Genomic DNA, 15,470 nt, shown 5'->3' on the forward strand with positions numbered 1-15,470 from the left:
TGGCAGTATAGGATCTCGTCACTTTTCTAGAAGATTTATATGTTTGATCTGCCTTTGCCAGCCTCATTACAAATCAATTACAATGCACAGCATCAATTACCATGTTACCATTTGAATTTCTAGTACCTAGATGTGTTTGGCAGGTTGCTCATGATCTGCCGACACTGGACAAACAAGTCACCGGGTCAGTGCATGACTGGAAACAAACGCGGTGCCAGGTTGCTGCCCTGAGTCAGCAGCTTCGAAGCGAAGTGGTGTCCTATTCTGGTGTTTCCTGGAATTGTGTGTATGTGTGTGTGTACATGCACATGTGTATGGGCAGGTATATACAAAGGCCGGAGGTCAATGTCCAGTGTCTTCCTCAATCGCTTCCCATCTTAATCGGGCTGCAAATCCATCTTTCTGCTGATTGGCTCGCCCAGAGGTGTGCCTCAATAACGACCTCTCTTAGTCCAGTCAAGATATTGTTCAAAATTAACCCCGCACCCCACCCTGCCTTCCTTGGCAGCCTGAGGTGGGCTCACATTCAGAACTCTGAATACCCTGCCATAGGAAACTCTAGGAGGTTGAGAATAAAAGCACCGTTTTCGATTCTGTGTTTGCTAGCTGCAGAAGGTGTCTTGGTGTTTATAAAATACTGAAAAGATGTGGAGGTCCCCTTCCGAGGACTCGGCTGCAGACGTAAGTGATTCAGTAATTGTTTCCACTGATGTTTTAATCCAAGTTTCTCAGAACCGCTGCTGACCTGACCCTGCACCGCTCAGATTCTACGGAGGGCGTTTATTCCAGAGCGAGGCATTCAAAGTTTACATGGATCCCAGAGAACAAGTGGATATGTGGCTGAGTTCCACCCTTAGAATCCAGGCCCTATTCTGCATGTGTGTGTGTGAGCATGAGCATGTTTAGGCATCCATGTATATGAAAGTGTGTGTTTTTAAGCCTATGTTAATGAGCATGGAGGCCAAAGGATAGCCTTGGGTGTTATTCCTCAGGTGTTGTCTATCTCGTTTTTTTTTTTTTGTTTTTTTTTTTTTTTTTTTTTTTTTTTTTTTTTTTTTTTTTTTCAGACAAAGTCTCTCATTGACCTGGAGCTCACCCAGTCCATTAGGTTGGCCAGACAGTGAGCCCCAAGGGTGTTCTTGCCTCTACCCTCTCGGCTTGAGGATTACAAGTACATGCTACCACACTTGGCTTTTTGACGTAACTATGGAACGGGAAATTGAGCTCAGGCCTTCATGCTTGCAAAGCAAACACACTGCCAGCTGAGCTCTCTCTCCAGCCCCTTGCCCTGTTCTATCCTGGCGGTGTGCTCTCCTTTACTTGGCTTAATCCATGACTCAGTCTCTTGTCTGTAAAATGAAATCATAGTAAGATCTACTTCACAGGGCTCTTGTCAAGACCAAATGGATACTCTATGGGAAGTTCAGATCATGAAGTTTGGGGTGTTAGTGCAAGCCTGATGCAGGCACCTCTTAGGATCATGAACTAATGAGGCTCTAATCTGTTTTGTTGGTTTCCAGAGAACTTCTGAAGACCTTATCTCTTGGTGATTTGTTTTGTCCAAAGTCCAATCTAAATCCCATTTTCTCTCTTACCTCTTGTCTGATCTTAAGCCTTCTCTTCCCTAGTGCAGATCAATTTTTCAGTGCCATGTCCTCTTTCCCAAATAGATACTCCAAAAGGTGGAGAGAGTGAGATGAAAAAATAGATTTAAACAATTGATGAAGTTGTGCATACAATCAGTCTCCAGTGTTGATGGCAGAGTAACTGATTCAACGGTTTCCCAACAACTGTAAAATGATACATCTGGTATTGAAACTGAACACACACACACACACACACACACACACACACACACACCCATAGACTCAGGAATCCATTAATAGGTCTATATCCAACAGAAATACATGCACATGTACTACAAAAAGCACGCAGAGGAAAGCTCATAATAGTACACTGTTTTTCTGTTTGTGTATAGAAAATTACCTCCCAGACTTAGACATAAAAAACTAAGTGTTTTTATCTTTCAGTTGCAAGGAGTTAAGTGCCTTGGCTGGACACAAGGCCATTTTATTCTTTGGGAGTAGTGAGTAGGGCCTACATTGTTTGTCAGTTCACATTCATTCTTGCAATGAGATACTTTTTTTCTTCTTTATGTAGGAAGAAGACAAGAACAAAAGTACCCATGTCTCATGAAAGACGCAGCGCAGCTCTGGCTGAGTGGTTCTGTCTAGTGGGGTCTCTAATGAGGTTTGCTTGAGCTGTCAACAAGAACCCAGTTGTTAGAAAACATTTGGGCAGGGAAAATTTGCTCCAAGCTCACTCAACTCCAGTTGTTGGTTGGGAACTATGCTGTCTGGTTTTATCTGCCAACTGGATATGGATACAGCACAGAACACCTAGGGAGTTTTAATGAGAAATGATCTAGCTCAGGTTTGTCTGTGGGACAACAGCATCGATTGTTAATACATGTAGGGAGACTCAGTCCTTTAAGGGCAGAACTATCCCCTAGGCAGGGACCCTGAGTATAATAAAGGAGAAAGCAAGATAAGAGAAAGCAAACGAGGATGTTCCTGCTCTCCGTTTGCTCTGGGCCGTGACTGTGGTGTGAGTAGCTGCTGGAGTTCTTAACATGGTTTATCTAACATGACAGATTGTGACCTGTGACTATAAGCCAAATAACCCCCCCCCCCTTGCCCTCCCTATGTTGCTTTTCTTGTGAGGATGTTTAATTACAGCAACAGAAACCATACAGACTTTGGTTCTTCCATACATGGCCTCGCTACTGGTGCCTGGATATTTTAACAGCTTCCCTCAAAGCAAGTAAGAGCAGGAGAGTGAGCAAGCCAGAGAGATACAGATACGGAAAGAAAAGCCTCGATGTATTGTAGAACGCTATCTTGGAAGTGGCATACCATTACTTCAGCCTTGTTTTATTTGCCACACCGACCAGTCCTGGGACTAGTATAGGTGGAGAGCCACGAAAGCATGTAAATACCAAAACTCAAGGACCACTGGGGCCATATTGGAGGCTAGCTACCAAAAGCCCTATTCCTAATGCTTAGAAACTAGAAACTCCTTGAACACCTACCCACACCACAAAGGACCAATTATGATAGTGTCTTTGGATGCTACACAGAGGTAGAAATGATCCCTATATTACTATATATAACAAAATTAGGCACATTTCACAAATGCATTATTGGAAAAAGACTAGTCACAAAAATGTACTCATTATTCCATTTATTCAGGATATTTTGTTTTCCAAGGAAACAAGAACCAAAGATCAGAAGCTAGTCAGCACTGGCTGTCCTTGCAGAGGATCTGGGTTTGGTTCCCAGCACCCATATCACAGCTGAAAACCCTTGAAACTCCATTTCTAGGGGATTCAATGATTCCTACATGTACATACATGTGTATGCATACATATACATGTACATATACTCAGGCCCCACATGTACACACAAAATGAAAAATATCTTCAAAACCAACCAACCAACAGGTAACACTGCTCTGTTAGCGTTCAGAATAATGGTTCTCCTTGGATACACAGTGCCCAGAAGTGGCCACAAAGGAACTTCCAGGGCTGACAATATTTAAACAGTATTTCTTTATCTGCATGTTAGGGCATATGCGTTAGTTTTCCATTGTGGTGGCCAAATCCATGGAAGAAGCAACTGAAGGGAAGTAGGGTTTGACTCATGGTTTTAGTTCAGCATGGCAGGGGTTGGGTCAGAGTTCATGGTGGTGGATTGTGAGACAGGGTCCTTCCGTCTTGGTGAAGCAGGAAGCAGAGAACAGGCCAGGAGCAGGAGTGGGCTGTAACCTCCATGGCCTACTTCCAGTGAGACTTTCGTCTACCAACTTTGTCCTATGTCTTACAGGGTTCACAACCTCCCGAAACACGGCCACCAGCTAGGGACAGCGTGAGCCTGTGGGCAATATTTCATATCCTCACCATAGCACAGTTCCACAGGATTGGCTCGTGGAAATGCACTGGGCTCTACACCTTTCCACATATCTATGATAACTTAATAACAATATTAAGTGGATATACAAACACTTTTACTGCCTTCTCTGGGGGTTTGAATGAAAATGGTCCCCATAGGCTCAGAGATTTTAGTACTTGGTCAGCAGGGAGTGGCACTCTTTGGAAGGAGTAGGAAATTTGATCTTGTTGGATGGAAGGTGTCAGTAGATTTTGAGGTTTCAAAGAGTATGTTTCAAGCCCAGAGTCGCCCTCTTCCTGCTACTTGGGGATCTGGATGTAGAAACTCTCAGCTTCTTCTCCACCATGTCTGCCACCATGCTCCCCAGCACAATGACGGACTAACCCTCTGAAACTGCAAGCCAGCCCCAACTAAATGCTTTCTTTTATAAAAATTGTTGTGGCCATGGTGTCTCTTCTCAGCAATTGACACCTCCCTTTCTTAAGGGGACATTTGGGGAATTATTTTGGCTATGGAGAATCATGAAGCCAGGAGCTATACATGAGCTTTGCATACTCCCCAAATTTATATGTGAAAGTCAAATCCCCAGCATGACAGCATTTGGAGGTGTGGGCCTTTGGAAGATGGGCCCTGGAGATCGATCCTCTTGGATGAGATAATGGCCCTTTGGGATTTCTTTGGTAATTTCCTCTGAGGGTGCATGGTGAGAAACTTGTCTATGGACCTAAGAAAGCAGATACTCTGTCACTCATTTGTGCTCAGATTCCAGAGGCTCAAAAACAGTAACAAATCCATTTCTGGGGTTATAAGCATTACAGTCTATGGCACTTTTGCTAGAAAATCTCAAAAGGAAAGGGACACTGTATTAACTGCAATGTTGTGCCATGAGCTCCTGGTTAAACGAGTCACTTAATTGGCTGAGTTTGCCAAGCAGAGTGGTCGCCTAGTCTCACAGAAGGGTGAGGTATGGCCTATTGACTGTAGCAGTTGTGAGGGTTGGGTCTGGTTAACACAGGGGAACTAATGAGGATAAGGGGTAATGATAATTCTTCATGAATGCCGTAAAACTGGGATTCTGGCCCTTGGGATTCATAACACAAGAATGAGAATATGCACCCATTGCTTCTTTGCAGATTTCTACTGTTGTCTACTTGTCTGCAAAGGGATATGGATGAATTTGGCTTGAATGGCAGATAAGTCAGTAGGAGGGAAACAGAGCGGAAGGTTTTTCTGTCTGCTCATCTACTCATTGATCTATTCTCCCTTTCTCTCTTTCTTTTTCTCTCTCTCTCTCCCACTTCTGTATCTTTTCATTTTTCCCTTCCCCTCCCTCCTGTAATTCCCGCACTCCCGAGGCTGAGACAGGAGGATTGCAAGGACTGCCATGCATTTGAGGCTAGCCTGGGATACAGAGATCCTGCATACAGACACACTTCCATTCCAACTTGCATTATGTATGCGGGTACACTTAGCACCTGTTTGCCTGTGTATGTGAGAACTATTTGTAAAGACAGACACTATTCAAGCAAGGCACGTTGCAGTTGGGAATATCAGTCAAGGCTTGTTTATTTCCCTTACTGGAGTTGTGATTCGCTGTGGATCAGCACTACCTCTGTGCCCCACAGCTTCACAGGGATGCACACCCTTTACGAGGCCTGGCGGCTATCCAGAAAGCAAGGTCTCCCCATGCTAGGAGAACCTTCATTGTACAAAGATACTTACGAAAGTGGATGGAAATGGGCCACTTGGGAAATCGTCTCCAGTTAGGAACCACATTGCTATCTGTAGATATTATTCCATTTAGTCATGTAGTTAAAATCTTCCCATAGGATTTCTTTGGGGACTCTGGTAGCAGTATGAGGCCCCCTGCTGGCCAGAAATAATTTATGCATTTGCTTTTCAATCATTTTGAAGGGCTAGAGGCTAAAGAGCAGTGGACCATTTCTGCCTTTACCTTGGAGCTGGAAATGCAGGGTAAGTTACTCTTGGGGAAGTTGAAAATCAAAATATTTTCCTTTCAAGATATAAGAATAGGATGTAATTCTGGATAAACCACACACCTTTCCCTTCTTGAGTTTATTTAGCACCTCATTTGAGTGTATGTTGAGTTTCTTCCCTGTGTAAGACAGCGCAGTAGCCAGCACACTGAAAACAGCAAGCAGCTCATTCCTAAAGACAAAGGTTGAGAAGGGATAAATGAATATCCATATCACCCACATGCTTAGAAACTGGAAAGTACCACAAACGATGAGCAATTGCGTTCACATAGTACGAGGGTTCCGGGAGGAGGCAGCTTTGGAGCAGGTAGCTGATGAGAAGCAGGGTTTGGGCAGCCCGAGATGGAGAAGAACGGTATTATCATTATAGGAGAGAGAGAAGAGTCTGGACAGACACGGAGGTAGGAAAACCGGAGCTTAAGGCAGGGTGGTGGAGCCTTGTTGGGCTGACTCATAGGGAGGGTTATTGGATTGGGAGTGAAAGAGGAGTTGTCTCTAGACCAGCCAGGAGAAGCTTGAACTTTCCCTGGGAAACTGCTTCATAAAGCAATGTTGAACCTTTGACTGTCTTTGATTTAAAGTAAAAACCACCACTACCACCACCAACAACAAAGCATATCACATCACAGCAGTGACGGCCCCGCAATGAGCCCTGTTCATTCACTTGCAATTGGTCGTGAGAATCCTTAGGGTGATTCTAGATACAAAAGCAAGCAAAGGCTGGGGAGCAGCCAGTGTCAGAGAGTTCCTGGAAGACTTAATGAAGTCCCTCAGTAGAATCCCTTCCAAGGACTGTGACATGCTGGGTCCCCATCAGACTCTACAAACTCTAATGCCTCATGTTTAATTGTCTTCTTACTCAGACTGAGTGGGCTTTAAGCTGCAATAATGAGGAATAAGTCTTGCTGGAGTAATGGGAAGGATATGGGATAGCTCAGAACCACAGAAAAAAAATTCAAACACTAACCTTAATTGTGTAGTATTATTATGACCAACTAAATATGCAATCTGCATTAATTCATGATTAAATTAACAAAAAGTATAATGCACATTTAAGAGAACATTGTTAACTTCCTGACTCAGGCACTGATTTCCTGATGGCAGCTTTAGAAACCCTCCAGAACGTGTTAAATGTTACTGGGCGTATTGCATCACAAGATGAAAACAGCAATCTTCCAGGAGAAGAGATGGCAGCTCCAGTTGAGAAATACACAGCTGATACTTTGCAAACAAGCTGAGGGGAGATGGAAAATTTGAAATAGCAACAAAAATAGTAAGGACAAGGGCTAGAGAGATAGTACAGGGGGTTCTTGCAGGGGAGCCAAGTTCTGTTCCCAGCACCCATGTGAAGCAGTTCACAACCACCTGTACCTGAAATTCCTGGAGATCAGATGCCCTCCTCTGGACTCCAAGGGCACCGCCACCCATGTGCACAAACCCCACGTGGACATGCATAATTCAACTAAAATCAGTCTTAAAAACATAAGGACAGCAGAAACAACCATGTAAGAAGTTTCAGCAGCCATAAGTATTTATTATTTTGAGTGAAATGCACATTAAACTTTTGTATAAAAACCATCAAAGGTGCTATATTGGATTATTTCGGTATTAATTTACCCCCCATGCCATTCGTGTTATCTCCTACCTTTCTGGTTTCTTCTGTATTATTACAATCATCTAAAATTGTTCATTGTTAAAATATAAAAAATATTAGTTTATTCTTCAAGATAAAGTACCACTAGTGATGATTTATTCAAAATGAAAATCTTTTTAAAAGAGAGGCCAGAGAACCAACTTATTGGAAAAGATATATATAACAGAATTTTTTAGGTCCATGTTGGAATGCCAAGTCAATGTAGGCCTGTGGTGGAATATTTTTATAACACCCCTTTCCAGAGCGTGGGCTATTTCTTTTATAGAACTGGTTCGCCAGGGTTTTTGTTATTTGTCCATCATCCCTTGGGTACTCTCTAAGGTGAATCAAATATTACTTAGTGTTGCACATATCCCATACTCCCCAAATGCTTAAGGCAAAAAGAAAGCTGATTCTTTTGTCTTAGCACTAGCCCTTAGGATTAAGTTTGTCATTAAAAATATTATTCCCTACAAAGGGAACCGTCTTGACCCCTTGTTTTTAGTCCTCTCTTTGCCCCACTTTGATTTTGGTAGTCCATTCCAAAACTGAACCCATTCCCTCCTGGGCTGGTTCCGTATGAACGAACTCAACAGTTGGAGCCAAGCTTTAGAGTGAAATTTCCCATTTGGTCTCTGTCTTACGCGAACAAGCTTCTCTGATTTACCACAAGAGCCGTCTGACTCTCCCGTCTCTTGACTTTCTTATTCCTTTGTCTCACCTTCCAGCACAAGGCGCTAGAGGCTAATAAAAAAAGTCCGGAGGATAGAAGGACCAGGCCGAAGATGGAGATGATGGAACCGTGAGAATTGAAGCTGTAAGCCACGGCGGTGACAACGATCCCGGCGATGAAGACCACCACAGCAAAGGGGATGATGCAGCGGTAGCAGGAGAGTTCAGCACCCCCTGTGGCTGCCATCAGCTGAACCTCAGTGACCAAGGGGACTGTGGTGATCACGACTTCACTCTTAGGGTTTTTCTCCATTATCGTGAGCGCAGGCGACTTTGGGGATCCCAGGTTCTCTTTTACAGGCTCTTCAGTCATTTTTCTGGGGGGTGTAAGTATCCTACCTGGCTTCACAGACTAGATTTAGAAAGCCTTGCCAGGGTGGACGCTGTGAAAAAGAAGACAGGGGACATCAGCTAGGTCACCAGCACCGGATGCAAACGGAAGCAGAGAGGTGCAGAGGCACCTCCTGTCCCAGGACACAAGCCTCGCTTATTTGCATTCCCCGCTTAGAACATTCTTTTACATTGAGTAAAAGGGAAGCAACTATGCACAAAAAAAGGAGAGAGAGGAAAAGCAGGAAGCCCTTTGCAGTATTCCATATTCCTTGGTGGCCCTACAAATACCCTTTCGAAGTGCCCTTCTTTGCCTGTTTCCTTTATTTTTCTCTAAGCTCGGAAAAGTCTGGATCCTCATCCAAAGACGGCTCATTCAGGAGGGGAATGCGCTCTGAACAGTTCCACTGCTCACAGCCATGTGGCCTCTGCCAGTTTTGCCAGGCGTGACACGCATTCGATTCCAAGCCGTCACCCATTCACGGCTTATGAAATCAACGTCGTCGTGATAAACAGCAAGTGCACAAATGACATGCTTCTCTATCAACTGACGGCTCCTTACACAAGGTGCACGCGAAGTGTGTGCTCGGGACCTTCCCAAGCCCACCCCAACTCTCAGTCATGCCCCCACCACTCCCACGCAGCACCCAGACAGATGTTCAGTTTACGAACAATGGTTGCATTCCAACCACTTCAGGACTTTATAACTAGAATGTGGCACCATCTCCCTATCTCTCCTAAATAGGGAAAAATAAGAAAAAGAAGTTCTGACCACTTTATGGGATATAATTTTTTTTTTGCTTGTACAATGCTTAAGACAAAATTAATTGTAAATCAAAAAAAATTAACTGTTAACCAACTATTAGAGTAACTAGCTGTTATTTACAAATTCTCTATGAAAAAGAGCAAGGAATTCAGATATTCTATATTTTCTAAGATGCTTACATAAATAAGCATAAATAATCACAAAAAAATTAACCAAATTCAGCTTTCATCAATGTCCTTCTGTATAAAATTTGCCCCTTCCTAGTTTTGAATTTGAAGGCTTTAGTACAACACCTGAGATCCAAAAGCATCTTGTTGAAAGCCTGGTCTGAGGAAGCAGGAAGAAGGTCTTGTTGAAGTTCAGATATGCCGAGTCACTGACTTACACACCGAGAGCCCAAACAGTCGCAAGGACTACATATTTGCTGGACACTTGAGACCCTTCTGATGACATTAATCCTTTGAGTGTATTGAGCAAGTGATTCAAAATGTGCACAATACTGAATCAGACCTTCTTCATTCTTCCCACTCCTGGGAGGTCAAAATATCACTCACCAAGGAGCGAAATTAGAGAGCTCTACCTGATGCCATTTGCTTATAATTTAATCATCAAACTAACTACTATTGTCCAGTGATCTCCCTCTCCACTGAGATCATAATTTAAAAATCAACATCTGTTCCTGGATTAACCACACGTACCTCAGGGAAAGGCAGTCCATTGCCACGGAAGCCACTTGACTTGGGGGAGAAGGACCAGTCAGAGTATCTTTCTTCAGTTTCTGGGAAAGAGCCTGTCACCCACTGGGCCCTGGTAAAAGGACAAGTCAGGGATTGTCTAGGGAGACAGAAAAGACATAAGAATTCTTAGCCGTAGTTTAGGTTTGGAATGCTGGAGCTCTTCTTTTGCGCCACCCTTGCTCTTAAGTGACGCCTGTCCTTCCCTCCCCCTCTCATCTTACTCCCTCCTCCTCTGCTTTGCCCCTCCCTGCCACTTTTTTTTTCCCTTCCTTCTCTTCCTTGCCAGCAGATTCTGAGTTTTGGCTCGCCCCAAGCTCTGTTCGGTGACATGGTAATTCAGGATCATCACTTCAGAGTCCCCAGAGACAGGAGCCAGCATCGACTTTTATTTCTCTTCGTAGCGTTTACTAAGCGGGGCTGCTTTGAATTACTCATTTTTTCCCCAGCCAAACTCCAGATCTTCCTCTGCCTGCCCATCAGGCATTTTCCTAAGAGGATCCAAGAGAATCCCAGAGTCAGCATTGCAGACCTAGCTGAGGGACAGAACTGGGGGGGACAGACGTTCTCAGAAGGCAGGAACAGCTGTGGCGTTCTCAAGCAACTAAAGCCAGCATCTAGGCCAGCAGAGACCCAAGCTCCTAGCTCTGCCAGGATTTTTACTTATGTATGTACAAGATGGCCAATAGAAAGTTAAAGACCCACCCCTTGTCTGATATTGCCTCACTTACAGGCAAGAGTGAGGAATACTATTTCTGGTTAAACTGGGAAACCCTGGCAATCTTTAAGGTAGAGAGTGGACTCATATGTGTTGGGTTTCCGCTTAAGCTGGGAAACCCTGGCTATCCTGATGGAAGCAGGATTGCTTACTACTTGTGCTAGGAGTTGAATAGCTTTGACAAACCTGAAATCGCCACTCCTGCCATCATCAACACTGCTGCTATCGACGGAGTGCCTACTATGGGTGTGGCATGATATTAAGGGCTGACACATGAGTTCATTCCCATTCACTTGTAAACGAAGCTATGGAGGCTTAAAGAAGTAAGGAAATGGGACAAAGTTCACAAAGAAACACATTCTTGTTCTGGACCCCCCCACCCCCCCCCCCCCACCCCCGCTCACGTTTTATTTCTCATACAGGGAATTGAGCCCAGGGCCTCATATATACTAGGCAAGTATTCTATCTTTGAGTTAATTTCCCAGCCTACCCTTTGCCTTGAACTTTAAATCCCCCTGTCTCAGTTTCATCAGTAGCTCGAGTCACAGAGCTTCATCGCCTGGTCCACTGGACCTCGGTTATGAATGGGTACAAACTCACACACAGAGCTTGTTAAATGTAGACTCCAAAGAGGCAGGTCCCCAACTATCTTCCTGCCTAGGGCAAGCCTGCTGCTCCTTGGCCCACTTTAATCAGCAACATTCAAAGACACACGTGCCTGACACACCGTTCTATTAAACACTAAGCTCAAGGCTACGTCCCGCCCTCGTCAATGGCCTGATGTGCTTCTGCTTCTTACAGACCAGCTACTTGAAATTGTAAAGTATTTGAAATGCATAAAGCCCGAGGTGGAAAAGTTCAGTGACAGTTCTAGGGGGCTATGGTAAGCCTGTTCCTATATTTCTAAACGTTATCCGCTCATAATTTCTTTAATCTGTCTAAGTCTTACCAAATCCTGGTAGTGTTTACACATTCACGTCAATACTGGAGTAACTGCGTTTTCCCATCTGTTAGATGCTCAACCCTCTTGACCTCTGGCCTGGATCCTCTTCGACACCCTACTTCCTCTCCCTCTCACCTTTCCAGCCCAGTCTGCGAACAATGACCCAGAGACCAGAAGTCCTTTCTTCTCAGGATCACACTGAGAAGTCCCTGAGAGCTGGCTGAGGTTGAGCGCTCTGGCATAATGGACATAGCAGGTCCCCGCAGGTCCCTAGGAAGCCTAGACTGCTACCGTACTTACAGCTTTCAATGAGCCCTAGAGAAATGAAGTCTCACGTCTAACCTAGGGACATCACTGGGCCCTGAGGTTGGGCATATTTGGAACCAGGGCATTTCAGAAGATGGTGGCCTGGGGCCTGGGCTACATCAAGCGGAAGCTCCCAGAGAGAATGTCTTCACCTGTGAAGTCCCATCTTTGGGGCAAGTCCTCCCTAATTTCTAGCACAGGCCATTTTCTGTAAATGGAACCTATCCCCAGAAACCCCAAGGAAGCTCTGAACACCATCCTGCCCACCTGTAGACTGTTTTTCCTTGCTTCCTAAGCCAAAGGTAAAGAAATGAACCTAGAGAGAGGAGACAGGCATCCTTTCCCAATGGTGAGCCCTGCGCTGAACCGGTAAGGAAAGACAGTGGACAGAGCTGGGTCCCCAAAGTGCAAGACCACAAGTGTGTTGCCACTTCTAATATTGAAGCTTCAGCCTTCCATTGGCTTCAGGTGTGCGGTCAGTACCACTCCCCCAGCACAGTGTGTAGGCATCTGTCTCGGGATGAAGACACCAGTCTCCAAACTCAAACAACTCCTGATTTGAACTGGTGAGTTCGAAGAAATAGAAAGCTTAGGAATTAGCCAGAAACTGTGCCAGAAAAGATAGCCACCAAGGCAACCAGGGACACAGGCAGCTTTAATTAATTAACTTTTACCTCTCCACCAGAAATTCAAAAGGAATCCACAGTGACGCGTGCTAAATGTGTTTGGTATTAAGCACCCTGGGGAATCGCGTCAGGGACACCTGGCCCCACGTGCAAAATTTCAACACAATGCATCCAGCCTTTTTTTCTGTGAGCCCTCTACGCGCAAAAGCGGGAGGAAATCTCTCCGGTTCTTTTCAGAGCGCAGGGCTTGAGAGGACTCCTAAATTTGGAAAACTTTTCTGAAGGCTTCCAATGCACGAATGATACTAGTCCTTCCTAGGCGAACCCCGGCAGGCTTTCTACAGTTCTCTCCCAGATCTTTTAAAGAGCGAGGAAATCAAGCCTTACCTTTCTCAGCCAGACTCCGACTGAGACAGCTGCTAGAGGCAACCAACAAGCAAGGCCGACAGCGGGATGCAAATCACCAGGCTAGGGATCGTGCACAAAGTACTCAGCGAGGCTTACAGACCATTAAGGGACCGGAGACAATTTGGTGAGAGGAAATTCCTTACATGCTGCTGTATTTTACTCTATGTTTTCCTTCGTGCCAGCATCATCCATTGTAATTGCAGGCGTGAATCTATAATAAACCAATTATTTAAAAGGCCACTAAGAACCTCTTCTGCTTTTTTTCTCATTTTAAATCTTATGCCAACATTCATTTTCAAGTTTTTCTCTAACCAAAATTCTCTTTTAGATATCACTCCTCTGTAATGTCATGAAGCTGCAGAAAAGAACTCCTTTGTGGTCTTTTATGTGGAGAGGTAGGGTGGGTGGAGGGGTTGGGGGTAAGTGAAGGAGTTGGGGGTGGGTGGAGGGGTTGGGGGTAAGTGAAGGAGTTGGGGGTGGGTGGAGGGGTTGAGAGTGGATGAAGGGGTGGGGGTGGGTGGAGGGGTGGGGTGGGTGGAGGGGTGGGGTGGGTGGAGGAGTTGGGGTGGGTGAAGGAGTGGGTTAGGTGGAGGGGTTGGGGGTGGGTGGAGGGGTGGGGTAGGTGGAGGGGTTAGGAGTGGGTGGAGGGGTTAGGAGTGGGTGGAGGGGTGGGGTAGGTGGAGGGGTTGGGGTGGGTGAAGGCAGGGGTGTGTGAAGGGGTTGGGGTGGGTGAAGGCAGGGGTGTGTGGAGGGAGGGTGGGTGAAGGCAGGCCTTTGGAGAGGTAAGGAAAGGTAGAGTGGGATCCTCTGCATCTCTGTCATCCGCAGATTCAAGGGACGAGAGTGGAAAGAATGCTGACTGTGGTGCCTGTGTGGTTCATCCCCTGGAGCCAGGTGAGCCAGGGCACTAATTCTCCTCCTCTGAGGACGCCCAAGTGGCGCTGAACTGATAACACACAGGACAGTCACATCTCAAAAGAACTGAGGCCACGGAAAGCATCGCCCACAACAGTATGAGGCCTCCATGCAGAGAATGCCTCCTTACTAACATCCCATCTTCCTTGGCCATAAGGCACAGTAGCTTAGCGGGGAAGGGGGGAGTAGGGGTAGGGATGAAGCAAGAAGGATGGTGAGTACAAAGAGGTCACTGATGCATTTCCGGTCAGTAGACACCAGGCTGGAGCTTTGGCACGCTGATGCTGAAGCTCTGGCGTTTTCTCCTCTGGGAATACACACGCTTTACATTTGGAGAGGAGCGGCCCTCATGTGCGTTTGATTGCTTTCCCACTTTCATTTCGCTTGAGCTGGCTGGCTGGTGTCCAGCATCCCAGAAGATGCCAATTCCTCTGGCTCCTCTCTGTCCAATCAGCACATGAAGATCTCTGTTATCACCCAGGCCAGTTAAGTTCAGTGAGATTTGGGAAGCTGGCCAACTTTTCTCCAGCTTTTTCTTCTCCTTTCTTTCTTTCTTTTTCTTTCTTTCTTTCTTTCTTTCTTTCTTTCTTTCTTTCTTTCTTTCTTCTTAATAAGGGTGTGTCTGCAGTTTTACTCTGACATCAGGGACATTTTGGAAAGCGATCTGTGCTTTTTATGTTTTCTTTTTTCTTTTCTTTTTTTTTTTTTTTTTTTTTTTGGATAATGTGTCTTTCTATAACTCCTCCCAAACACACGCCCTGCGATTTTCTTTAAGTAGAAAGATCTAATAGCAAGGAGGAGCAAGGAGTTTGCTTTAGATGCAAACCGATTTCATTATGTTTTGGTCAATTTAGAGTCTCCTAAGATACACTCATGGAGAGAAAGGAGAGCATGAATCCCTTAGGTCAGTGGTTCTCAGCTGTCCTAAGGCTGCCACTCTTGAATACAGTTCCTCATGTCGTGGGGACCTCCAATCGTAAGATTATTGTTGCTGCCACTTCATAACTGTAATTTTGCTACAGTTATAAATCCTAATGTGAATATCTGTGTTTTCAGGTCGTCTTTTGGGGTTTGTGACCCGCGGTTTGGGAACTGTTGTCTTAGATGCATGTCCTGTAGAAGCATCTATCACGTGCCATACAAGCCACAGCCCAGGGACTGGTGTTTGTGTTTTATTGTGGAAGACTCGGAGACTCTGCAGTGTGCAGTACTTTTGTGAACCCATACTCCTAGGGAAAGCGGCAGAACCAACGTGTAACTCTTGGGGCCTCTACCTTGTACCACAAGGAATCTACTGCTCGTTGTTTGTGCTTGTTTAAGATTATGCGAATAGTTTTCATTGGGGTTCAGCCTCACTTTGGGGGGACTGCAGGGTGATGTACTGTCATTGTGTTTACTCTTAGGAAAGTACC

At 45.2% G+C, this 15,470-nt stretch overlaps 1 protein-coding gene across 1 annotated transcript; it reads right to left on the reverse strand.

Annotated features, from left to right (window-relative positions):
- Positions 1 to 7,576: 7,576 nt before the first annotated feature.
- Tmem100 (transmembrane protein 100) lies at positions 7,577 to 10,244 on the reverse strand. The gene is made up of 2 exons (XM_038328714.1): positions 10,107 to 10,244; positions 7,577 to 8,695 (listed from the first exon to the last, which is right to left on the reverse strand). Exon 2 carries the CDS (start codon positions 8,623 to 8,625, stop codon positions 8,221 to 8,223), a length of 405 nt encoding a protein of 134 aa, XP_038184642.1. The 5' UTR covers positions 8,626 to 8,695; positions 10,107 to 10,244; the 3' UTR covers positions 7,577 to 8,220.
- Positions 10,245 to 15,470: the final 5,226 nt, after the last annotated feature.

This window comes from Arvicola amphibius, chromosome 4 (genome assembly GCF_903992535.2).
Source record: "Arvicola amphibius chromosome 4, mArvAmp1.2, whole genome shotgun sequence".
Lineage (NCBI taxonomy): Eukaryota > Metazoa > Chordata > Mammalia > Rodentia > Cricetidae > Arvicola > Arvicola amphibius.

Excerpts from the sequence above, each read along its gene's own strand:
- Tmem100 (XM_038328714.1), bottom strand. The coding sequence starts at position 8,625 with ATGACTGAAGAGCCTGTAAAAGAGAACCTGGGATCCCCAAAGTCGCCT.